At 44.8% G+C, this 27,742-nt stretch overlaps 1 protein-coding gene across 3 annotated transcripts in view; it reads right to left on the bottom strand.

Moving 5' to 3' along the window:
* Positions 1–27,742, bottom strand: part of MCTP2 (multiple C2 and transmembrane domain containing 2) — a 351,794-nt gene that overhangs the window by 78,466 nt on the left and 245,586 nt on the right. For all 3 annotated transcript variants that reach the window (XM_063925724.1, XM_063925723.1, XM_063925725.1), the window contains 3 exons: positions 21,742–21,843; positions 21,564–21,638; positions 20,971–21,090 (listed from right to left, as the gene is read on the bottom strand). In XM_063925724.1, the coding sequence (XP_063781794.1) occupies positions 20,971–21,090; positions 21,564–21,638; positions 21,742–21,843 (297 nt within the window). The remainder of the gene's footprint in view (positions 1–20,970; positions 21,091–21,563; positions 21,639–21,741; positions 21,844–27,742) is intronic.

Here is a 27,742-nt window from a genome sequence, read left to right on the forward strand (position 1 = left end):
TTGAATCAAGCAACCCCTCTTTTATCACACCCCACAAAATAGCAAAACTGCTGAATGCATACTGCCACAGACAGCGCGGTCCAGTAAAATGTAGGTGACTTGAGCAATTGATGGGTGAATCTAAAACAAGGCGCTAAGGGCCAGGGAACGAATTAAGTTGGAGCTGTGCCTTTGTGGAAAATTGCTTGATTGTTGTACCGATAATTGTGAGTATTTAAAGTCTAAAATCAGGACACTCATCAAAGTACCTTTAATTTTGTTCAGGCTCTAAATTCCGCTCAGGTCACCTGTTTGACTCCCAAAAACAGGTTGAGTCTCCCATATCCAAAATGCTTGGGACCAGAAGTATCTCAGACCTCGAATATTTCCATATTTTTAATATTTACATACCATAATGAGATTCCTTGGGAATGGGACCCAAGGGAAAACACAGAATGCATTTAAGTTTCATATCATACACAACAATGCCTTAAGATAATTTTAGACAATATTTGTAATGATTTTGTGCCCGAAACAAAGTTTGTGCAACTGAACCATCAGACGCAAAGGTGTTACTATTTATTATTATTCTTTATATGGCGCCACAAGGGTTCCGCAGCGCCCAATTACAGAATACATAAATAATCAAAACAGAAAAACAGCAACTTACAGTGGAAGACAATATAGGACAAGTACAGGGTAAAATAAGAATTTACTTACCGATAATTCTATTTCTCGGAGTCCGTAGTGGATGCTGGGGTTCCTGAAAGGACCATGGGGAATAGCGGCTCCGCAGGAGACAGGGCACAAAAAAGTAAAGCTTTACTAGGTCAGGTGGTGTGCACTGGCTCCTCCCCCTATGACCCTCCTCCAGACTCCAGTTAGGTACTGTGCCCGGACGAGCATACACAATAAGGGAGGCATTTTGAATCCCGGGTAAGACTCATACCAGCCACACCAATCACACCGTACAACTTGTGATCTAAACCCAGTTAACAGTATGACAACAGAAAGGGCCTCTTAAAGATGGCTCCTTAACAATAACCCGAATTAGTTAACAATAACTATGTACAAGTATTGCAGATAATCCGCACTTGGGATGGGCGCCCAGCATCCACTACGGACTCCGAGAAATAGAATTATCGGTAAGTAAATTCTTATTTTCTCTATCGTCCTAAGTGGATGCTGGGGTTCCTGAAAGGACCATGGGGATTATACCAAAGCTCCCAAACGGGCGGGAGAGTGCGGATGACTCTGCAGCACCGAATGAGAGAACTCCAGGTCCTCCTTTGCCAGGGTATCAAATTTGTAAAATTTTACAAACGTGTTCTCCCCCGACCACGTAGCTGCTCGGCAGAGTTGTAATGCCGAGACCCCTCGGGCAGCCGCCCAAGATGAGCCCACCTTCCTTGTGGAGTGGGCTTTTACAGTTTTAGGCTGTGGCAGGCCTGCCACAGAATGTGCAAGTTGAATTGTGTTACAAATCCAACGAGCAATCGACTGCTTAGAAGCAGGTGCGCCCAACTTGTTGGGTGCATACAATATAAACAGCGAGTCAGATTTTCTGACTCCAGCCGTCCTTGCAATGTATATTTTTAAGGCTCTGACAACGTCCAACAACTTGGAGTCCTCCAAGTCGCTAGTGGCCGCAGGCACCACAATAGGTTGGTTCAGATGAAATGCTGATACCACTTTAGGGAGAAAATGCGGACGAGTCCGCAGTTCTGCCCTATCCGAATGGAAGATTAGATAAGGACTTTTATAAGATAAAGCCGCCAATTCAGATACTCTCCTGGCAGAGGCCAGGGCTAGTAACATAGTCACTTTCAATGTGAGATATTTCAAATCCACCTTTTTCAATGGTTCAAACCAATGGGATTTGAGGAAATCTAAAACTACATTTAGATCCCACGGTGCCACCGGAGGCACCACAGGAGGCTGTATATGCAGTACTCCCTTGACAAAAGTCTGGACCTCAGGGACAGAGGCCAATTCTTTTTGGAAGAATATTGACAGGGCCGAAATTTGAACCTTAATGGATCCCAATTTGAGACCCATAGATAATCCTGATTGCAGGAAATGTAGGAAACGACCCAGTTGGAATTCCTCCGTCGGAACCCTCCGATCCTCGCACCACGCTACATATTTTCGCCAAATGCGGTGATAATGTTTCACGGTGACTTCCTTCCGTGCCTTAATCAAGGTAGGAATGACTTCTTCTGGAATGCCTTTCCCTTTTAGGATCTGGCGTTCAACCGCCATGCCGTCAAACGCAGCCGCGGTAAGTCTTGAAAAAGACAGGGACCCTGCTGTAGCAGGTCCCTTCTCAGAGGTAGAGGCCACGGTTCGTCCGTGAGCATCTCTTGAAGTTCCGGATACCAAGTCCTTCTCGGCCAATCCGGAACCACTAGTATTGTTCTTACTCTTCTTTGCCGTATGATCTTCAATACCTTTGGTATGAGCGGCAGAGGAGGAAACACATACACTGACTGGTACACCCAAGGAGTTACCAGTGCGTCCACAGCTATTGCCTGTGGATCTCTTGACCTGGCGCAATATTTGTCCAGTTTCTTGTTGAGGCGAGACGCCATCATGTCTACAATTGGTCTTTCCCAACGGTCTATTAACATGTTGAAGACTTCTGGATGTAGACCCCACTCTCCCGGATGAAGATCGTGTCTGCTGAGGAAGTCTGCTTCCCAGTTGTCCACGCCCGGGATGAACACTGCTGACAGTGCTATCACGTGATTCTCCGCCCAGCGAAGAATCTTGGCAGCTTCTGCCATTGCACTCCTGCTTCTTGTGCCGCCCTGCCTGTTTACATGGGCGACCGCCGTGATGTTGTCCGACTGAATCAACACCGGCTTTCCTTGCAGGAGAAGTTCCGCCTGGCTTAGAGCATTGTAGATTGCTCTTAGTTCCAGAATGTTTATGTGAAGAGACTTTTCCAGACTCGTCCATACTCCCTGGAAGTTTCTTCCTTGTGTGACTGCTCCCCAGCCTCTCAGGCTGGCGTCCGTGGTCACCAGGATCCAATCCTGAATGCCGAATCTGCGGCCTTCTAATAGGTGAGCCTTCTGCAACCACCACAGAAGTGACACCCTTGTCTTTGGTGACAGGGTTATTCGCAGGTGCATCTGCAGATGCGACCCTGACCATTTGTCCAACAGATCCCTTTGGAATATTCTTGCATGGAATCTGCCGAATGGAATTGCTTCGTAAGAAGCCACCATTTTTCCCAGGACTCTTGTGCATTGATGTACTGACACTTTTCCTGGTTTTAGGAGGTTCCTGACCAGATCGGATAACTCCTTGGCTTTTTCCTCTGGAAGGAAAACCTTTTTCTGAACCGTGTCCAGAATCATTCCTAGGAACAGCAGACGAGTTGTCGGGATTAAATGGGATTTTGGAATATTCAGAATCCACCCGTGTTGTCTTAGCACCTCTTGAGATAGTGCTAAAGCTGTCTCCAGCTGTTCTCTGGACCTTGCCCTTATTAGGAGATCGTCCAAGTATGGGATAACTAATACGCCTTTTCTTCGAAGAAGAATCATCATCTCGGCCATTACCTTGGTAAAGACCCGAGGCGCCGTGGACAATCCGAACGGCAGCGTCTGAAACTGATAGTGACAGTTTTGAACAATGAACCTGAGGTACCCCTGGTGTGCGGGGTAAATCGGAACGTGTAGATACGCATCCTTGATGTCCAAGGATACCATAAAGTCCCCTTCTTCCAGGTTCGCTATCACTGCTCTGAGTGACTCCATCTTGAACTTGAACTTTTTTATGTAGAGGTTCAAGGACTTCAGATTTAGAATAGGCCTTACCGAGCCATCCGGCTTCGGTACCACAAATAGAGTGGAATAATACCCCTTTCCTTGTTGTAATAGGGGTACTTTGACTATCACCTGCTGAGCGTACAGCTTGTGAATGGCTTCCAACACCCTCTCCCTTTCGGAAGAGACGGTTGGTAAGGCAGACTTCAGGAAACGATGAGGAGGATCCGTCTCTAATTCCAACCTGTACCCCTGAGATATTATCTGCAGGATCCAGGGGTCTACCTGCGAGTGAGCCCACTGCGCGCTGTAATTTTTGAGACGGCCCCCCACTGTCCCCGAGTCCGCTTGAGAGGCCCCAGCGTCATGCTGAGGTTTTTGCAGGAGCCGGGGAGGGCTTCTGTTCCTGGGAAGGAGCTGCCTGTTGGTGTCTCTTCCCTCTTCCTCTGCCTCGTGGCAGGTACGACAAGCCCTTTGCTCTCTTATTTTTGTAGGAGCGAAAAGGCTGCGGTTGAAAGGTCGGTGCCTTTCTCTGTTGGGGAGTGACTTGAGGTAAAAAAGTGGATTTCCCGGCAGTAGCCGTGGCCACCAAGTCTGATAGACCAACTCCAAATAACTCCTCCCCTTTATACGGCAAAACCTCCATGTGACGTTTTGAATCCGCATCGCCTGTCCACTGTCGTGTCCATAAGGCTCTTCTGGCTGAAATGGACATAGCACTCACCCGAGATGCCAGTGTGCAAATATCCCTCTGTGCATCACGCATATAGATAAATGCATCCTTTATTTGTTCTAACGACAGTAAAACATTGTCCCTATCTAGGGTATCAATATTTTCAATCAGGGATTCTGACCAAACTACTCCAGCACTGCACATCCAGGCAGTTGCTATAGCTGGTCGTAGTATAACACCTGCATGTGTGTATATATTCTTTTGAATAACTTCCATCTTTCTATCTGATGGATCCTTAAGTGCGGCCGTCTCAGGAGAGGGTAACGCCACTTGTTTGGATAAGCGTGTGAGCGCCTTGTCCACCTTAGGGGGTGTTTCCCAGCGCGCCCTAACCTCTGGCGGGAAAGGGTATAATGCCAATAACTTTTTTGAAATTATCAACTTTTTATCAGGAGCAACCCACGCTTCATCACACACGTCATTTAATTCTTCTGATTCAGGAAAAACTGTTTGTAGTTTTTTCACACCATACATAATACCCTGTTTTACGGTATCTGTAGTATCAGCTAAATGTAACGTCTCCTTCATTGCCAAAATCATATAACGTGTGGCCCTACTGGAAAATACGTTTGAATTTCTACCGTCGTCACTGGAATCAGTGCCCGTGTCTGGGTCTGTGTCGACCGACTGAGGCAAAGGGCGTTTTACAGCCCCTGACGGTGTTTGAGGCGCCTGGACAGGCATTAATTGATTGTCCGGCCGCCTCATGTCCTCAACTGACTGTTTAAGGGAAGATAAACCATCACGTAATTCCACAAATAAAGGCATCCATTCTGGTGTCGACCCCCTGGGGGGTGACATCTGCATATTTGGCAATTGCTCCGCCTCCACACCAATATCGTCCTCATACATGTCGACACCACGTACCGACACACACCGCAAACTCACAGGGAATGCTCTAATGAAGACAGGACCCACTAGCCCTTTTGGGGAGACAGAGGGAGAGTCTGCCAGCACACACCACAAAGCGCTATATATACAAGGGATATCCTTATATTAAGTGCTCCCTTATAGCTGCTTTAATATATATATATATAGCCATTAATGTGCCCCCCCTCTCTGTTTTACCCTGTTTCTGTAGTGCAGTGCAGGGGAGAGACCTGGGAGCCGTTCTGACCAGCGGAGCTGTGACAGAAAATGGCGCCGTGTGCTGAGGAGATAGGCCCCGCCCCTTTTTCGGCGGGTTCTTCTCCCGCTATTTTTCCAGTCAGGCAGGGGTTAAATATCTCCATATAGCCCCTATGGGCTATATGTGAGGTATTTTTAGCCTTGTATAAGGTTTATATTTGCCTCTCAGAGCGCCCCCCCCCAGCGCTCTGCACCCTCAGTGACTGCCCAGTGAAGTGTGCTGAGAGGAAAATGGCGCACAGCTGCAGTGCTGTGCGCTACCTTATGAAGACTGAGGAGTCTTCAGCCGCCGGTTTCCGGACCTCTTCACGCTTCAGCATCTGCAAGGGGGTCGGCGGCGCGGCTCCGGGACCGGACTCCACGGCTGGGCCTGTGTTCGATCCCTCTGGAGCTAATGGTGTCCAGTAGCCAAGCAGCAAATCCACTCTGCATGCAGGTGAGTTTACTACTTTCCCCCTAAGTCCCACGTTGCAGTGATCCTGTTGCCAGCAGGACTCACTGTAAAGAAAAAAACCTAAACTAAACTTTCTCTAAGCAGCTCTTTAGGAGAGCCACCTAGATTGCACCCTTCTCGTTCGGGCACAAAATCTAACTGGAGTCTGGAGGAGGGTCATAGGGGGAGGAGCCAGTGCACACCACCTGACCTAGTAAAGCTTTACTTTTTTGTGCCCTGTCTCCTGCGGAGCCGCTATTCCCCATGGTCCTTTCAGGAACCCCAGCATCCACTTAGGACGATAGAGAAATAAACATAGCTACATCAGCAGATGACACTGGAATAAGTAACAGGTGGCAGAAGACTGCTGGATTTTGTGCAGTTGAAGAATATTAAAGTAAGAAAAAGGATAAGCACATGAGGGAAGAGGGCCCTGCTCATGAGAGCTTACATTCTTAAGGGGAGGGGTAGACAGACAGGGGTGACACAGATGGGGTACATAGAGAGCGTGGAACAGAGGAACTATTTCAGTCACGTTAAAAAAAATTACGTATTTAGGAATATTTCATATTATGGAATTTTGGATATAGGACTCCCAACTTGTAAAGCAAAACCATTGTAACAACCTATCATCTTTCATTCTTTTCATCTGGACACATAACAGTTTGAATTTTAGAAACATACCTATAGTGATTTTGGTGGGAAAAAAGCAAACCCATAAGCAGCACAGGTGAAACCAGCTCAAATAGGAGACTTGTCCTAGACGCTATTAAATGATCAAATGGCACTTTCCACTGGTTACAACACATGTAACTTACCTAATAGAAACAATGTTCATTATGTATAAATATAATTACATTGAACTGTTTTTTTTTTTTTTAAACCTCCAGAAAAGGTGGCCTTAGACTAGAAATCTAATAACAATCAGCCTTGGTTTAAGAACACCTGGCAAGGTGCTACAGTTCTGGAAAATATTGCTTTAGAATGCATAATTCTATCTCTGTACCCAGACAGATCCAATAAAAGCCAACATAGCTTCAGGACAGCAGCACCTTGGTAAGGCTGGAACACTGTAAAAATTACACACATCCTGAAGTGGTTTTAAGATTACAAACCAGCTAAAAACCAATGAAGAAAAAAAAAAAAAATCAAATGAAATTAAGAAAACTCAGATGGGTGAATAAAACAGAAAACCATTCATGATATTTTGGCGCCACCTGCTGGAATATTTAAGTAATAAAAAAAATGTGAAAGTGGAGTGTTGACTTTAAAACTGGGTATAAATAAAAAGTATTCCATCTAGTTTATCAATTTAAAATAAAATAAAACTTCCACTAGTAAACATCAATGTAATAAAAGCTCTCTCCTAATATTGTTACACAAGGGAGCTCACAATGTTCAATTAATCTTTACAGTATAGGGCATGGGTCTGCAAACTCGGTCCTCATTACCCCACACAGCGCATGTTTTGCAGGTCTCCTCACAGAATCACAAGTGAAATAATTAACTCCACAAGCGGACCTTTTCAAATGTGTCTGTGAGTAATTAATACACCTGTGCACCTGCAAAACATGCACTGTGTGGGGTAAAGAGGACCGAGTTTGCAGACCTATGGTATAGGGTAACAGACATTCCCAAAAGTTTCAGGAACGCATAGAGGCCCACTGCATCAGTCCATGTACTAAGATCATGTACAACTGAAGTGACTAATTAATGTACATCATTATTTACAACCTATTTTGGGATCGAAGATACCACTCACCTTGTATAGGGCGAGTGAGACATAAGTATTAAACTGTGAATTTATGGTTTCTGAGTTAATAATACTATAATTTACTTATATAGCATCAGCATATTCCATTGCATTTTACAATTGGGAACAAACAGCAATAAAACAGACCAAGGTAAGAAGACCCTGATTGCAAGCTTTCAATCTATTGGGAAATAGGCACCGATACACAGGGATAGGTGCTACCTATTGCCTAATAGTCCAGCCAGATTGCAGAGGTTCCGTGTGGGCTGTATGATCCTATCAAACAGGAATGCTGGCCTGGGCTCAGCGGGATGGGAAAGTTAATTAAGAAAAAATAAGTGTGGTTATGTGTGGACTGTATAGATGGGATGTAATTATATAGGATAGCTTATGGAGGTTATGTGGGTGGCTCTGGAATTTGATACGCTCGCCTGAAGAGATGAGTTTTCAGGAAACGCTTGAAGGTTTGGAGACTAGAGGAAAGTCTTATAATGTGGGACGGCATTCCACAGAGTGGGTGCAGCCCAAAAAATGTCCTGTAACCGTGAGTGGGAGCAGGTAATGAGAGTGGAAGAGAGACAGATCTTGTGCAGAGTTGAGAGGTCAAACTGGAAGATATTTTGAGATAAACAAAGAAACGTGGTCAATAATGTCCAATGCAGCAGAGAGATCTAGAAGACTATGAAGTGCGTAATGGTCTTTAGACTTGACAGTGATTGGCATTTGCAGACGATATTCTACTTTATTTTAGTAATCCTCGTAAAGCCATACCGCACCTACTTGATATCTTAAATCTATTTGAATTGGTGTCAGGATTTAAAGTTAAACACACAAACACTGAAGCATTGGCATTTTTCCCAACAGCCCAGTTGAGCTGAGGTAAAAAGAGTTCCCATTTCATTGGGCCACAGTAGATTGTATTACTTATTGAGGTATAAAAATCCCTAACCACCCTTCAAAAATTATACATCTACAATTATGTATCGCTCCTTAAGAAAACCTATACAGATTTTTAAAATAGGGAACACATATCTTTAACATACACTGGACGATGCCACCTGTACAAAATGGTTTCTTTTCCACGATTATTAAATGGTTAACAAATGCTTCTTATAATTCCGCCTAAAAGTGCTTTAGAACAACTGAATACTGCTCTATCTAGATTTTTTTTGGAAAGGAAAACGTCCGAGGGTCTCACTGTTGAAGCTGCAGCAAAAGCAGACACTAGGGGGATTAAACATACCATGCCTTAAGACTTATGCCCTAGCAGCTAACTATAGAATAGCCTTGGATTGGATAGGAGGACATAGCAAATATTCAGATAGACATTTGGAACAATCCTTCATTCCACAAAATGTAAAAATACGTATTGTCAATGTATTAATAAAAAATATAAAGTAAAAAAAAAATATATAGGATTTTAATACCTACCGGTAAATCCTTTTCTCTTAGTCCGTAGAGGATGCTGGGGACTCCAAAAGGACCATGGGGTATAGATGGGATCCGCAGGAGACATGGGCACACTATAAGACTTTGAATGGGTGTGAACCGGCTCCTCCCTCTATGCCCCTCCTCCAGTCTCCAGTTAGAGAACTGTGCCCAGGGAGACGGACATTTCGAGGAAAGAATTTATTGTTTAAACACGGTGAGCGCCATACCAGTTCACACCTCCAACATGCCGCAGAACGTGGCATTCAATAGAACACCAGCCGACGGCATGAAAAATATACAGCAATATGCTGACCGAAAATGTAACACAACCTGTGTGTAAACACGACCAATAATAGCATACCGCATGCCATGGCATGAATAACGTCAGCAACAGACTGACTGAAAGGAAACACAACATGTGTAACCATAACCAATAACTGCAGATACAGTACGCACTGGGACGGGCGCCCAGCATCTTCTACGGACTAAGAGAAAAGGATTTACCGGTAGGTATTAAAATCCTATTTTCTCATACGTCCTAGAGGATGCTGGGGACTCCAAAAGGACCATAGGGTCTATAACAAAGCTCTAGAACAGGCGGGAGAGTGCGGATGACTCTGCAGCACCGATTGCCCAAACAAGAGGGCCTCAACAGCCAGGGTATCAAACTTGTAGAAAATTTGCAAAATTGTTTGAACCCGACGAAGCAGCTGCACTGCAAGGCTATACACCCGAGACCCCTCGGTTAGCCGCCCATGATGAGCCCACCTTGGTAGAATGGGCCTTCATCGATTTCGGTAACGGCAATCCAGCCGTAAAACGAGCAAGATTAATCGTAATTCAGATCCAGCGTGCAATAGTCTGCTTGGAAGCAGGAACCCCAATCTTGTTGGGAGCATATAGGATAACAGATCCTCCGTTTTCCTGATCTGAGCCAATCTGGCAACCCAAATTTTCAAAATTCCGACCACATCGAGATACTCCGATGTCGCCCAGGCGTCATTAGCCATCGGCACCACAATAGGTTGGTTCCAGTGAAACTGATGAAACCACCTTTGGCAGAAACTGCTGCCGAGTTCTCAACTCCGCTCTATCTTCATGGAAGATTAAACAGGGCTCTTGTGAGACAAACCGCCAACTCAGACACCCACCTTGCGGATGCCAAGGTCAACCGCATGACCACTTCCCAATTGAGGAATTTCAACTGAACCATACTGAAAAGTTCAACCAAAGAAATTGCAGGAAGGTAAAGATCCCATGGTGCCACAGAGGCACAAAGGGAGGATGGATGCGTTAGACTCCTTTTACGAAAGTATTAAACTCTGGAAAGGAGGCCAATTGTTTCTTGGAAGAAACCCGATAAGGCTGAAATCTGAACCTTAAATCGAGCACAACCAAAGATCGCCTCCACACGATCTTGTAAGAAAAGAAGGGAGAAAACGATACAACTGGAATTCTTCCGTAGGAACCTTCTTGGATTCACACCAAGACACAAAATTTTCCTCCACATATAGTTGTAATGTTTTTATGTTACATCTTTTCTGACTGAAGAGAGTAGGGAAGACCTCACTGGAAATACCCTTCCGGGCTGGGATCCAACGTTCAATCTCCAAGTCGTCAATGGATATCGCGGTAAGCCTTGGAACACACACGGCCCCTGCCATAACAGATCCTCTCGCAGAGGAAAAAGGTCAGGGATCTCCTATGAGTAAATTGCTGAAGATCCGGATACCAGCCCTCCTTGACCAGTCTGGAACAAGGAGGATCATCTGAACTCTTATTCCTCTTATAATCTTTAACATTTTTGGAAAGAGTGGAAGTGGAGGGAACACAAAGACCGACCGAAACACCCACGGTGTCACTAGGGTGTCCACCGCTATTGCTTGAGAGGACCCCCGACCCGTGACAACATTTCTGAAGTTTCTTGTCGAGGCAAGACGCCATCTTGTCTATTTGCGAAATTCTCCAAAGACTTATCACTTCTGTGAAAAACCGCTTGATGAAGACTCAACCTTCCTGAACAGAGAACGTGTCCGCCGAGGAAGCCTGCTTCCCAGTTGTCCACTCTTGGAACGAACATTGCTGATAGAGCGCGTAAATGTTTTCGTCGCCCAGCGGAAAATCTTTCTGGCTTTTGCCCTTTCTTCTCCAGTTTTTGTCTGTAGAAAACCGTTATAAACGGCCCTTAACTCTAGACCGTTAATGGGGCAACAAGTATCCTAACATGACACTTGTCCTCAGTGAGAATTGCGCCGCTACCACAGGATCAACATACTGGTCTTGAAACCATGATTATCCTAGGTGGAAACCGGACCACTTGTCCAACAGGTCCCGCTAAACACTCAGGCCTGGAACCTGCCCACTGAATGGCCTCGTATGCCCCAAACATCTTTTTCAGCAACTGACTGTATCGACGGATTGACACCGTTGCAGGTCTGCCAGACTCTGAATTCTCAGAGCTTCCCCTTTTTTTTTATTTTGGAAGCAAATAAACTCTTCTCAGTGCTGCCTCTAATAATATTGCCCAAGCCGATCACCGCGTCGTTGGGACCAACAGGGATTCTGGCAAGTCCTGTTGTTGAACTACTGTCAAGGAGAAAACAACGTTTCGCATCATTTGGCTTCTTGATCTCTCCATAATTCGGAGAGCGATCCAGTACAGAATAAATATGACTCCTTACTATCGAAGGAAACCCATCATACCGCCATCACCCTGGTGAAATGGTAACAACAATCCTGAATCGCAAACCTCAGGTAAGCCTAAAGCGGAAGAAACCATAATTAGACCTCCTTACTCCACTTTCAGAGTGGAGAACCCTGCCATGAGAGATTCCCTCATGAAGTTTAAGTAGGAAAAATTGGGATTTGTCTGACCGAGTCGTCCGGCCTCGGGAGCACGAAAAAGCTTGAACCACAGCTTCTTCTTTTTTTTTTTTTTTGTGTGACCGGAACCGCAGGACAATGACCTGATCCAGACACAACTCTTGTATTGCGTCACATACTACCTCCTTGTCATGAGGAGGATCGGTAAGGTTGATTTGAAAAATCAGTGAGGGGAACGTCTGGAACTCCCGTATGTCCCCCTAGGGACTCTATCCTTAACTCACTGGTCCATGTCCTTTCCAGAACGGACTGAATAGTTTTAGATGAGTTCCCACCTGTGTGGGCCCCCGCAAGATAGACCCAACGTCCCACGGTGGACGTGGCAGAAAACAACGGATGATTTCTGCTCCTGTGAACCTGAAAAGGCAGCTGACCTCTTACCTTTTTTACCTTCCTTTATGCAAAGAAAGGGGAATCCTTATCTATTCGGTCAAAATGACTGCATCTTACAACAATGCGTCACCAACCGTTGTGAGGGAACATAGGGCAAGAAAGGTAAACTTACCCGTGGCACCTGCCTAGAGCATATTAACAAGGCCATCACCAACCAGGCTTCCCTTCATGAGGAAGAGACTCCACTTCTTTTCGGATTCAGCATTTGCATCTCTTTGGTGAATCCACAACGCCCTCCTAGCCGAGACCGCCATGGAAGTGGTCCGCGCACCCAAGAGTCCCATCCCTTGTAGTCGCACAGTAGTATGTTGCAATGTTCTACACATGACCCAACTCAAGGAGTAACACATCTCTCCTCAGGGTAATTATATCGGATGACCAAGTAACCGACCATTTCTGAATACAATCACTCCCCCCTGCGCATGCAATGCAAGTATAATCAAAGCATATAATTAAAAAATTACTTAGCTTCCTGTAAACGATCCTTTGTGACAGGGCCCCGTGCAGAACAGGGGTTGACTCTCACTTTATTCTATCCATGGCGGGAAAAGAATAAACACTCGGACTCCTCATGATGATTTGAAACCATCTTGTCATGGCTGACCTAGAGTTATTCAACAGAGCAACCAGCACATGAGAAGGAAAAAAGTTTACTTCAGCATTCATTATAATTTTTTTGTATAAATATACCCATTTAAATACACATATACACACGTATATCTATATATACATATCTCATAAACATATATATATTTTTGTCAGGAACAGCAGGGTCCCTAGTGACATTAATGCGTTCTTAATGTGCATGAACATGTACTGAATGCCGATGCTGTGGATCTAATCAGGAAACATTATGGTCGACATAAGACATAGTATTCGTGTCGACAACAGGGAGTAGTAACTGGGCAAAATAACATTTCTGCGACCCCAAGGGGTTGACGGAAATATATACATAATTTTAATATTACGCCCCCACAAATATTACCACGTCTGTGCTCGAGCTACAGCTCCATGTAACCGTACATATATATATATATATATATATATATATATATATATATATATATATATATATATATACACACACACACACACACACAGGTATAGCTTTTTCACATTATCATGTTAATTTATACCCAGTCACATTAGTTGGTGCCGACAGGGTCACCCACATACGGAGGGATTCCCATAGCCATTTGTGGCAGAGCACTCAAACATGCCGACACACGTGTACTAAACACCCACCGACATTACACTTACTATAATGGGTAGATCCCAGTATCTGACAGGGAAAACACAGAAAACGTTTACCAACTCATTTACCACACGCTCATTAGGGCTAAGCCACGCCCCCTTATCGGCACACTTCAGTCCCGCTAGTTTTTCACATTTTTATACTGGCGGGGGTCAGTATACAGTGCCTATGCACTGTATACCTCTTTGCCAGGCTATATATGAGGAATATTGCTGCCCAGGGCACCCCCCCTCTGCGCCCTGCACCCTTGTAGTGCCACTTGTGTGTGGGAGCAATGGTGCGCAGCGCGACCGCTGCCCGGTACCTCTGCCGTCACTGAAGTCTTCTGTTCTTCTTTTACTCACCCGGCTTCTTTCTTTTGGCTCTGTGAGGGGGGTGACGGCGCGGCTCCGGGAACGAGCAGCTAGGCGTACCAAGTGATCAGACCCTCTGGAGCTAATGGTGTCCTGTAGCCTAAGAAGCAGAGCCTTGAAACTCACAGAAGTAGGTCTGCTTCTCTCCCCTCAGTCCCACGATGCAGGGAGCCTGTTGCCAGCAGTGCTCCCTGAAAATAATAAACCTAACATAAAGTCTTTTCCGAGAAACTCAGTAGAGCTCCTCAGTGTGTGACCAGTCTCTCAGAGCACAGAGTCTAACTGGAGTCTGGAGGAGGGGCATAGAGGGAGGAGCCAGTTCACACCCATTCAAAGTCTTATAGTGTGCCCATGTCTCCTGCGGATCCAGTCTATACCCCATGGTCCTTTTGGAGTCCCCAGCATCCTCTAGGATGTATGAGAAAAAAAGACTTCACAGTGATCAGATCATTCACTACCTTAGTGTAGTCTCTGTGGAGTGTTGGGAATAAAGCCTGACTGAAGTGGGTCCAATAAATTGTGAAAAGAAAGTATATGTTGCAGGTGCAGCCCAGTCTCTAAAGTAGCTTAGAAGGGCATGGGGGCTGGGATGGTAAATTGAGAGAGTAAAGGTCAGAATTCAGCTTTTTTAGACTAGGGTTTAATCACTGTATGCTTGAACAATGATGGAAAGATACCAGTAGAGAGAGAGAGAGATTACAGATTTTAGTTAAAGGTTGGGATGAGCTCTACTGATTTGTGAGTTATCGAAGTGTCTGATGTCATTACACACAATTTATAAGCAATGACATCATAAAGACAGTGTTTATACAGATAATTACAGCAGCTAATAATATATCTGAATAACTAGTGTTTAACATATACAACAGCCACATGTATACCTGTTACAGGGGGATGCGGTCAACATCCCGCTGGACGGGATCCCGGCGGTCGAAATACCGACGCCGGAATCCCGACATATTCTCCCTCCGTGGGTGTCCACGACACCCATAGAGGGAGAATATAATAGTGTGCCGAGCGTAGCGAGGCACCGTGCCCGCAGCGTGGCGAGCGAAGCGAGCCCGCAAGGGGCTGCGTTCCGCTCGCCACCCCTGTCGGGATTGTGTGGTCGGGATTCCGGCGTCGGTATTTCGACCGCTGGGATCTTGTCCAGCGGGATTACGTACTGATCCCGTTACAGGAGATGTTGTGTATATATGTTGTGATTGCTTCCCCAAGTTTAAGGAGTGTGTGTGTGTGGACTAAAAGATAATGATCTGAGGGTGTGAGATCAGACAAACAAGAAACAAGGTGGCCAGATGTCCTATAGATTAATCTGGTCTCTAAACACACTGCGCAATGTCACCATACTGAAATTTCAAATAATTCGCAAAAGCAACAAGACTGGCTGGCAAAGTAGAAAAACTTCTCGTACCACAGTATTGCAGTGTGACAGAGTATGTTTCAGTTTCTCATTTGATATTTTAATAATAAATTGCGTTGATAACAGATTTTCTCGTGTGTTATCTCTGCATATTGAAATAAATAGGCTTTCAGCCACATTAAATACAGAAACCCTAAAAAAGTGCTCTCTTTGGAGTGCTGAAACTATAGACCAAGCAAAGTAATTACTTTGTGAAAATTAATATTATTTGTTTGGAGGCATCATTATCTTAATCAATTGTATATATTATGTGTCTCAATCCACACAGGGCTCAAATGATAAGAATATTGCCATTGCTAATTCAAGCAATTTAGTTTGGATTACCACTTGTGATGGCTGAAAGTGTTTTTTCACATAGGGCCAACTTCTAGGTTATCTCTTTCTGCAAAGAACAAGACGCTTGACAAAGTCCAATATAGTCTGAGAAGCAGTGTCGTGCACGTGGTCTCCAATCAATACAGATTGCATACTTACAAAATAACTTCTTTCTTTTGTGGCAAGGAATAAAGCGCACTCAGAACGTGCAGTGTTGCCGGTAAGCGTCCAATCTAGTCAACTGGTTAACAATCTAGTACTCTTGCCATTAAATGTCATCCACAGTAAGAAGTCCTCATTCTTTCCACTGTGTCTGACATCTTGGACTTCATTTCCTTCCACACTCCCACTAGCTCCTCCACTTACCACATACTCACATCCTCTCACTCCAGCATTTCTCCAGTGCCACCCCTCTACACTTGCTCTATCAGACTGCTAGTCTCCATACCTTCAAATGACATTTTATACAAGCTTATCAGTCATCGTAACTCTATTCTCAGGACCTTTGACTACCACCTACCTACCCTCTCTCTCCCTGTTAACCCGACTTGGTTACTCCCCTAATTCTTCGACTTTAAGTCCTCTTCTTCTGTGCTCTTCTCCCAGAACGATCCCTGTCACCAGTGCAAATTTGTTTCCTGTCTACATATTTTGAGGGATGGACCCAGATGCAAAATATACTTGGGCCCACTTACTTGTTTACCACGAGTTCAAAATAAGACACATGGTAGTGCGCCACTTGACTGCCAAACAATACAGACCGCTTCCCAGTTCCTAACAATAATCTGTTCCAATTTTAATCTGTGCCTTCTTCAAACTGAGCAGTGCCTGATGTCAGCAGTGCTACTTATAGGCTCCACATATGGGTCCGCTGGCAGAGGGTGACAGGCAGGGTGTGACAGGGGGAGAAACCAGACTGACAATACTGATGGCGTCAATCATTCCTGCATCTTAATGAGTAGAGTCACCATTGCTAGTGACTCTGCAGTCCAGGTGGCTGTGGATAGATGATCAAAGAATCTAAGAGGTCCTATCCTCTTGTCCGCAGTACTTGTGAGATAACTTCCATGAGTCTCCAGTAGGCAGAGCATGCACAGCAGTCCAACCTGTCCAGGATTGAAGACCGTCCAGATTGTCAAAGGCAATCCTAGATGGGAGGCAGCTGGTGCTGCGGATCATTAATGATCCTATCAGCAGCAAGAGGCTGCTAACACCCCAGGTGTAACACACAGGCTGCAATGGCGGTAGTTTCGCTACTGGTTAGGCTAGTTGTGTGTCAATTGTTCCCTATTAACACCTTCCCCACCTACCCTACACACACTGCAATATATCGCTTGGTTCTGCAAGCAACAGTGCATCTCTCAATCCTGCCTAGGAGAAGGAGGAGACAGAGTAGGTCAGAGAAGGAGACAGGAGTGTAGGTCAGAGAAGAAGACTAAAATGCAGATCAAAGAAGTAGATGGGAGCGCAGGTCATAGAAGGAGGCAGAAAAGCAGTAGGTCACAGAAAGAGGCAAACAAATCAGAGAAGCAGATGGGAGAGCAGGTCAGAGAAGGAGGCGGGGGAGCTGGTCAGAGAAGAAAGTGGGAGAGCAAGTCAGAAGGAGACTGGAGTGCAGGTCAGAGAAGGAGACTGGAGTGCAGGTCAGAGAAGGAGACTGGAGTGCAGGGGAGAGAAGGAGAAGTGCAGGTCAGAGAAGGAGGCAACACAGCAGGTCACAGATGGGGCATCAAAGCAGATCAGGGAAGAAAGCAGGTGTGCAGAATGGTAAGAAGATGAGCTCTCCCTGCTTTAAATGGGCAAGACAGATTGCTACTCCTGACAAACATTGTGAATGCATTTGTCCAGTGTGGAGACACGTTTCTTGTTTAAATGCACATATGTGACCACTCCTGCCCAGGCATGCTGTGCAAACATACAGTTTTAGTACCCAAGTACTAGTGATTGAGAACATTAATGTACTGTATTGCTACCAAATACATTTAAAAAAGATACAATTTTCAGACAATGGGGGTGATTCAATTAAGTGCGCACGTGCTTTAAACCATAGTAAATGCCCTTGAATCTGCCACATTGAATTAAAAGTCCAGTTTCATATGGGTGTCCTGGGTTCTTGATTTCGAAACTGTGGGCACTCTACACAAGAATCATATTCCCTTTTGCCAGATATTTTATATTCTTAGAGTATACTGCTGCCTTTGCTTTTGTTTTACACCTACTTTCCATAACCCCTGACTTTGCACCTAATTGCACACTGATGGGGTACACAATGACCTCTTAGAATGTTGAAATTTATTAAGCGGCTTTTGTACAGTCATTACTATTTATTGATGGTGCATATTATGTTTGGTCTACTTCCCTCTTCTGTTCCCGGAATTCATAACCCGTTTGTTGACCGAAATAAAAAACTGTATAACAGAATTTGTATATGCATTTATGCTATACTTTTTTTTTTTTTCCGGAGACTACCACATCCTGCTACTCAGGCATTCATAAAATATGTTGATACTTCTTCACAAAGAATGCTAATTATTAACTATAAAGGAGAAGAGAGATTAAGTACCAAACAATCAGTTTCTGCCATTTCTGTGTTTGAAAAATAACAGGAGCAGATTGGTTGGTACTTTGGGCAGATGTATTAACCTGGAGAAGGCATAAGGAAGTGATAAACCAGTGATAAGTGCAAGGTGATAAACGCACCAACCAATCAGCTCCAATATGTAAATTAACAGCTAGGAGCTGACTGGCTGGTGCATTTATCACCTTGCACTTATCACTGGTTTATCACTTCCTTATGCCTTCTCCAGGTTAATACATATGCCCCTTTATCTCTACCCATGTGTTCGCTCTCCAAGCTTTGATGAATATTCCCCAAAGTGTGATTTAGCATGTATTTTTACATACACACCCAGCAAAAGTGTCCTCTTTATATCGGTACTAAGTAACCATAAACTTCCTAGTAAATAAAGATGAAACAAAAAATAAAAAAAAAATACATACATACATAGAGTGATATATATAGATATAGTGATATATATAGATATATATCTATATCTATATATATCACTATGTACATCTATTTCTCTCTCTATATATATATATATCTATCTATACACACTGCACACAAAAGCTCTCTCACTCACTGACTGACTCATCACTAAGGGGTATATTCAATTGAAGTCGAAAGCTGCAGTCTGTCGAAGAGACAGCGGTTTTTTACTTTTTAAGGTCGAATCGTTATTCGACCTATTCAATATATCCCAAAATTTTTCGACAAGTCGATGAATTCGACTTGTCGAAAAGCACGTGGATCGGCGGAATAGCTGCCGATCCACGTGCTTGTGTCGAAAACGAGGCCAAAACAGACAGGTTTCGGCCCCCTTTTCGACCATCTCAGTCTGACATAAAAAAATGTCGGACTGAGATGAGGGATTAGAGCAGGAGAGGGGGGAGAGCCGCAGGGAGACGGGGGACATCCGCGGGCATATAGGGGAGATCACTGCTACAGCACAGCGCTGCAGCAAGATGTCAACACAGCCGCGCCGCTCACGGCAGCTTCCACCCGGCTCCAGCAAGTGAGGTCACGCTTGCTGGAGCCGGGTGGACAGTGCCGTGAGGTCGGGCGGCTGTGTGACATCCTCCTGCAGCGCTACTATAGCGCTGATCTCCTGCGTCTCCCGGCGGTTGACCCGCTGGTCTCCCCGCGGCTCCCCCACCACCAACACTACCTCTCCTGCTCTGTGTCCCTCATCTCAATTCGACTTGAATAAGTCGAATTGAGATGAGATTTGAATAGGGGTTGTCGGATCCATTCCGACAAATGCATGTCGGAATGGATCCGACGCTAATTGAATATACCGTGTACTTCCCAATAGGGTAGGAATATGAAATTTACCATAGGTATTCTGCTGGGAAATAGGAAAACTACGTAATTAGAATTTAAAAAAAAACTCCCGTAAGGGGATGAACAGGGGGTTGGCACAATAAAGAAATTACTGATGCGTGGCTTGTGTTGCGTGAACGATAACGCCCAAACGGACAATCATATAAAAATTTGGATTGCACCTCCAGTGGGTTAGATAGAATTGAATTAACTACAAAAACTGGTCCTGTCACTTTTTACCGTATCTGCTACGGATGCTCCTTGGGTAACGCCAAGAACTATGGATTAATATTTACGGACAATAAGACGTCTCAAATTTACATCTCTATAGATTTACCAAATTTATATTTACAACCATGAAAATCAGAAACTCCCATGCGAAGAACGGGTAGAACAGCTAGTTAAAATATAAATCAAGAACTCTAACCACAAGGTCCCTCAACACTACAACAGCTTCACCATCTCACGACAATAATGTAACAGACATGTAAAAATTGCAGGTGATTAACCAGCTTAAAATGCTGTTTCCAGAACAACTGCAAAACAATTATAGCCCCTATTTTTCAACAAGTCTTTGCTTGTCAAACTTGTTCCCAGTTATAATTAAGGGCTTTCTCTATTTAAAATAGAGAACAGTGCTGTTTTCAGGCAGCGCTATGCTTACATCTTTTTTTTTTTTTTATATGAAACAACATGGTGACTGAATTTAACAACGAGCGGTAATCCTGATTTACCGCTCGTTGTCCTTACTTCAGCTTGCCACCTGCTGCTGTCTGTTAATTAGCGCTCAGTGGCGATGCGCTCCTGGCCTCTCTTCTCCTGCTTCCGAGATTAGTCCCATAATGCTCTGCGTCTGGTGGGTTACCATAGCAACATGTCCTGGTATGTCTCCCAAGATTTACGCAACGTCCAGAATTCAAGACTGCACAAGTGCAGACTATTGGCTCCAGGCGACTCATGCACAATAATTAAAGTCAAACAACTTAACTTCATTCGTCAGCGCTGCTTGAGTTTAAAGGGCAGCACTGACAACTCAAATAACGCTACCGCTCGCTGGGGGTATTAACAATGTTAAAAAAACAACATAATGGTGAGTGAAAACGTTAATCTGCACTACAACAGTTTTGATAAATAGGGGCCTATGTATTTTATTTGTACTAATGTACAATACTGCTCTTGAAATTCATAAGTGTTAGGTGTGTGTGTGCATGGGGGGGGGGCAAAGAACTTACCAAAAATGCTATTACACTTCTTTTGGTAGACTCCCACAGAAAGCAGCTATTAATGAAACGCATTGTGTTCCAGATTGCCATAGTGATTTTTTTAACGCGGTCAACATTCCTCGATAAGATCTGGTAAAAAGATAAATTGATGAACAATTTGGAAACACGGATGGCTCCTCCTGACATACTGTTAGCATATAGCTTTCCTCACACACAGAAAACTAAACTTTTTATTCACTGCAATAATTAATCTTCTCTTTCAGGGGTCATTAAACTAATTGGCATCAGAATAAATATTTAAAAGAAAAAAATTCCTGTTTGGCTACTGTAAAATCTCACTTGAGGATAAGATTCTTAGTTTTACCGTTTACTAAACCTGAATTTTTGTGCAACATGGGTGTGTACTATAAGGAAGCATGTGGGAATACAGTAGTTACAAAAAATATTGAGAAATACAATTATTGTGAAAATAATTCTAATACATCTATTTTACAGCCGATGACGACATAGGATATGGTTAATAAAGACCCTTTGGGCTTTTTTGCAAGGTTCCAAAAAGTACACAAGACTCAATCATTAAGGGCCATTTCCATGTTGCATACCTTTTTTGAAAGCTTTGGGTTATCTTCTACAAACCGCTTTTCTCTTGGGTTAAATGTCCTAATACTCGCTCTGACCTGAGAAATACACAAAAACATAAATAAATAAGTATTGTAGATCTGTGAGCACAGATGTTGGGCTTTCTATAAACACATAGTCACTTTATGTTTCACAACTTACTGGATTAAAAAGGAGATCAATTTCTAAATATATCACTCCTTTCGAAGCACTGGCCAAGTCTTTGTTCTTTAATAAATAAGCCACTTGCTGTCCATTCCTCACCTAAAGATGAAAAAATAAATACGTTATAAAACTCTGCAAGCAAAAAAAAACTTCTTTAAGGAAGATGTAGACTTTTGTTATAAACCACAGTTATTTTGTCATGTACTGAACTAGTCAGCGAGAGTAATACAGTATGTGCATTACAGTGATAAAATTGTGATGGCATGCTGTAAGTATATGGTAAATGCAGACATGCACCTCTTTGTACTTGGAAGGGATTTGAAGTGAGATCTGGTTTTGAGGCACAAGATATTAAAATGAGCTGGAATAGATGTATAACAAGCAAATATGGAGCCACTTTGTCTTGTGGGTTGCAGTGAGTCTTATCTACACAGAATGACTTGAATCTTGTTCAAGGTGACAGAAGCAATACTTTCCAGTAAGCTTAGGATGACGCATCACGTCATGTAAGCAGAATGTATTGCAAGAAAGCAACGACGTGCAAAACGTGTGTGAATCGAACCCAACATATTTAAGAATAGGAAATGAACTGATCTGCCATAAAGACAGTTGGAACCTTACTGGGCAGCAGATGGTGTAATCCTTAGCATTACTGCCTCACAGCACTGAGGTCATGAGTTCGATTTCCACTGTGTGGAGTTTGTATAGTCTCCCTGTGCTTGCGTGGGTTTCCTCCGGGTACTTCGGTTTCCTCCCACAATCCAAAAATATACTGGTAGGTTAACTGGCTCCCTACAAATTAACCTTAGCGTGAATGTATGTGCTTGTATACGTAGTAGGGACTATAGAATGTACGCGCCACGGCGGCAGTGACTGATATGAATGACGAAATATTCTCTGTAAAACGCTGTGGAATATGTGTGAGCTATATAAATAACTAGTAATAAATAATATCGAATTTCAGGAAATTAGTACTAAACAAATTGTATATTGTGAGAATTTTTTTTTTTTTAATTAGTAAGTTGGTGAATGTCTAATATGATAGTAGGGTGTGCTTTGCTGTAAAGGTTTCTTTGGCACAAGGCATAATCTTGACTCCCAATGATTGCGCACAACCATAAAAGTACCTAATGGGGACACACATATGTACAGACAAACCAAACTAATAACAACAAGAATTAATGATGACTGATAATAAATAAAATAATGTTTTAATAAATGCATGCCTTTTTTTTTACTAATAATTTATTCTTTGTTTCTGCGGGAAAACTTGCAGATTCCCATACACAGCAGGCTTGCTTCATCATACTGTGAGAGAATAATACTTGGTATGTGCGGACAGAACCGGAAAATTAGGTGATGCACAAAAATAGGAATTTATTACCTACAGGTAATTCCTTTTTCTCATAGTCTGTAGGGGATACTGGGATGGTATCAGTACCATGGGTATAGATTGGGTCCATTGGAGCCTTGGCACTTTAAAAATCTTCAGTGTGTGCTGGCTCCTCCCCTCTATGCCCCTCCTGCAGGAAAAAACTGTGCCCGAGGAGACGGACATACTTTGAGAGAAGGAAAACAGCGGTGAGTCAACGAACCAAGACACAATAGTAACAAAGTATAGCAATGCTAACCAAAACAGGAACAGGGGCAGCAACAACAGACCCAACCAAGAAAACATACAACAAGGTATGAAGGAAAAAACACGAAACACTGAGGCGGGCGCCCAGTATCTCTTACGGACTACAAGAAAGGAATTACCGGTAGGTATTCAATTCCTATTTTCTCTAACATCCTAGGGTATACTGGGATGGTATCATTACCATGGGGAAGTCCCAAAGTTCCCAGTACTTGTGGGAGAGTGCTGAAACCCCTGCAAAACCGACTGACCAAACTGAAGGTCCTCAACGGCTAAGGTATCGAACTTGTAGAACTTCACAAACATGTTCGAACCAGACCAAGTAGCTGCTCGGCACAACTGCAATGCCGTAACACCACGGGCAGCCGCCCAGGAAGAACCCACCGACCTAGTGGAGTGGGCCCGAATAGAATTAGGCAGGGGCAACGCTGCCAAAGAGTAAGCCTGTTGGATAGTCAGACGGATCCAACGAGCGATGGACTGCTTTGAAGCAGGACATCCAATCTTGGTAGCGTCGTATAGAACAAAAAGCTAGTCAGTCTTTCTGTGACGAGCCGTTCTCTTGACATAATTCTTCAAAGCCCGAACCACATCCAGGAATTTGGGATTAACCGATGTGTCAGACACTACCGGAAACACTATAGGTTGATTTATGTGAAAAGCCGAAATCACTTTCGGCAAAAAGCCCGGCCGAGTCCTGAGCTCCGCCCTATCCTTGTGGAATATCAAATAAGGGCTCTTACAGGATAAGGCCCCCAATTTTGACATGTTTTGCAGAGGCCAATGCCAGCAACATGACAGTCTTCCAAGTTAAATATTTCAATTCCACCCTGTGTAAAAGGTTCAAACCAGTCCGATTGTAGAAAGGTCAGGACCAAATTGAGATCCCAAGGAGCCGTGGGAGGGACAAAGGGTGGTTGAATACGAAGTGCACCTTTCAATAACGTCTGTACCTCCGGAATCACAGCCAACTGCCTCTGAAAGAATATGGACAAGGCCAATATCTGAACTTTGATGGAGCCTAACCAGGATCATTCCCAGAAAGGACAATCTCTGGGTTGGTTCCAAATGTGACTTTGGAAGGTTCAGAATACAACCATGACTCTTTAGAAGGCGTATTATGAGAACAATGGACTGCAGCAGCTTCTCCTTGGACGATGCCTTTATCAGCTGATCGCCCAGATATGGAATGATGTTCCCACCCTGCTTGCGGAGGAGAACCATAATTTCTGCCATCACCTTGTTAAACACCCTTGGTGCTGTGGAGAGGCCAAGTGGCAGGGCCTGGAACTGGAAATGACAGTCCAGCAATGCGAAACGGAGATAAGCCTGATGCGGCAGCCAGATCGGAATATGGAGGTACGCATCCTTGATATCCAGTGATACCAAAAATTCCCCCTCTTCCAGACCTGATATCACCGCCCTGAGAGACTCCATCTTGAACTTGAACTCCTTTAGAAAGGGGTTCAAAGGTTTTAGGTTCAGAATGGGCCTGACAGAACCATCCGGTTTCGGTACCACGAAAAGGTTTGAATAGTAACCTTTGTTCTGCATGTGAGGTGGCACTGGCACAATGACCTGTGCCTCCACCAGTTTTTGGACAGCGTCTTGTAATACAGTGCTGTCTGCCAACAGAGTTGGTAAGCCTGATTTGAAAAAGCGATGAGGAGGGCGACTTTGAAATTCCAGCCTGTATCCCTGGGACACAATATCTATCACCCAGGGATCCAGGCCGGACGATACCCAGACGTGACTGAAGTGTCTGAGTCTCGCTCCCACTGGCCCCATCTCCAGGCAGCACGGTCCACCGTCATGCGGAGGACTTAGGCGTACCTGCAGCAGGCTTTTGTTCCTGGGAACCTGCAGCGGCAGGTTTCTTGGACTTAACTCGACCTCCCCTAAAGAAGGTATTGGACGTTCTGGCATTTCTAGGCTTGTTAGGCCGAAGTGACTGCGTTGCAGATGAAGAGAAGGATTTCTTCGGAGCAGGTGCTGCTGAGGGAAGAAACGGAGACTTACCCGCTGTAGCCATGGATATCCACCCGTCTAGAGCTTCCCCAAAGAGAGCCTGACCTGTATAGGGTAGGGACTCCACACTTTTTCTGGATTCCGCGTCAGCCGACCACTGGCGCAGCCACAGTCCCCGGCGAGCTGAAACAGACATGGAAGATATTCCCGCAGCCATGGAACCCAGGTCATGGATTCTACCATAAAACCTGCTGAATCATGTATGTGGCGTAAATATAATGCAACCTCATCCCTATCCATCGTATTCAAATCCTCAAGTAAGGTAGCCGACCACTTTACTATTGCCTTTGCAATCCATGCAGTAGCAATAGTGGGACGTAATATGGCCCCTGATACATTGATTTAAGCGTGTTATCAATTTTTCTATCAGGCGGCTCCTTTAAGGCGGTAGATCCTAGAACAGGCAAAACCACATTCTTTGAGATTCTGGACACAGATGCGTCAACAATCGGCGGGATTTTCCATTTTTTCCTATCCCCCTCAGGGAAAGGAAACGCCACCTGGACCCTTTTAGAGACCTGGAATTTTTTCTCAGGGTTTTCCCATGCTTTTTCAAATACAGCATTCAATTCTTTTGACGCAGGGAAAGTTAGCGAGGCCTTTTTATTTTCAGTGAAAAAGGCCTCCTCAACCTGCTCAAGTGTGGTATCATTAACATTCAACACATCCCTGATAGCCTCTATCAACAATTGCACCCACTTTGCAAGAGATGCGGACCCTCGCAACACATCGCCATCACCGTCTGTGGTGTCAGAATCGGTATCCGTGTCGTCTTGTGTGACATGCACAAGCGCACTTTTGTGGGGGTATATAGCGGGGCGTCCTGAGGTACCATAAACCGGCCATACTGCCATAGAGCTATGTAATACCTGGGTTGCAGATTCATTACTTGCAACCATGTCAGAAATCTGAGAAATCCAAGATTTGATAGAGGAAAACCACTCAGGTTCCCTTGCTGGTATCTATGCTAAACCAGTGCTATCCCGATTACATGGAATGGGATCATCCTGGGAGGATAAATCCTCTGCAGCATATGACACAGTGTCCCTGGACATAGCTAAGAGAGACCACCAAACAATCCACACGCACACAGGTGAGGGCAGACAGAGTTTCCCCCACAAGAATGGCAAGAGAGACAGAGATTGGAGCCAACCCACACACAGCTCTTTTAGCAAAGGGAGACCCCTTGTCAGCGATGACTGTGCACCTTAATAAGATACACAGTCGTACTACAGCCTCTCCTCCCTTCTACAAACCCCTGGTACCGTGTACAGATAGCTGGAGTTGCTTGCTGTGGAGGGACCTGTACTTCCTCTCAGCGCTGTGCAGGCAGGAAAATGGCGTTGAAACACTGCTGGGTCCGCTCTGAGAAGCTCAGCCCCCTTAATGGCACTGTCTTCCCGCTCTTCATGGATTATACTGGCCTGAGGAAATTGTGCTGGCTGAAATCCGAGGACACCGACAGGCTTCTGGACCAGTGTAAAGGGTAAGCGCTGGCCCAGGGCGCCCCTCACAGCGCCGCACCATGTGCCACTGTGCCTTCCCAGGAGCGCAGTTAATACTGCGCTCTCTCCCCGCTGCCGCCATCTTCACACTGGCCCCCCGCTTGCTAGGGGGGTCGGTGTCTCACTCACCACTTCTTCAGCTCTGTAAGGGGTTGGCGGCATGCTGCTGGGGCGAGCGGTCCCCTGTGGCGGAGAACGATCAGACCCCTCTGGAACTCAGTGTTCAGTCAGCGGAGACAGTGGCTCAGACCCCGCAGGGCGGACACTGCTGCCCCCCTTAGTCCCTCGCTGCAGGCAGGCTGTTGCCAGCAGCCTTTCTGTAAAATAATAAACTTTAAAAAAATAACTTTTCTAGGGAAACTCCGGAGAGCTCCCCTAGCTGTGACTGGCTCCTCCGGGCACATTTTCTAAACCGAGTCTGGTAGGAGGGGCATAGGGGGAGGAGCCAGCCCACACTCTCAAACTCTTAAAGTGCCAATGGCTCCTGGTGGACCCGTCTATACCCCATGGTACTAATGTGGACCCCAGCATCATCTAGGACGTAAGAGAAAATACCCCCTCCGACATAGAGATCTTCATTGTTGGGATGCCGCTCTTGGTCATGTGACCACCAGCATTCCCGACAAGCGGTATACGGAACACCATGAGATACAGTATTAACAATTCAAAGGTTTGTTAAATCTATATTTTTTTTGAGGAATTATCACAGACGGCAGGCATTCAATTTGCCGGCTGTTGGGATCGCGGCTGTCCGGATACCAACGCCTGAATCCCAACACCTGGTGAAATACCGACAGTTGGAATCCTGACCGCTGGCTGGAATCCCCAT

The sequence above is a fragment of the Pseudophryne corroboree genome, chromosome 6, assembly GCF_028390025.1.
Source record: "Pseudophryne corroboree isolate aPseCor3 chromosome 6, aPseCor3.hap2, whole genome shotgun sequence".
NCBI classification, from domain to species: Eukaryota; Metazoa; Chordata; class Amphibia; order Anura; family Myobatrachidae; genus Pseudophryne; species Pseudophryne corroboree.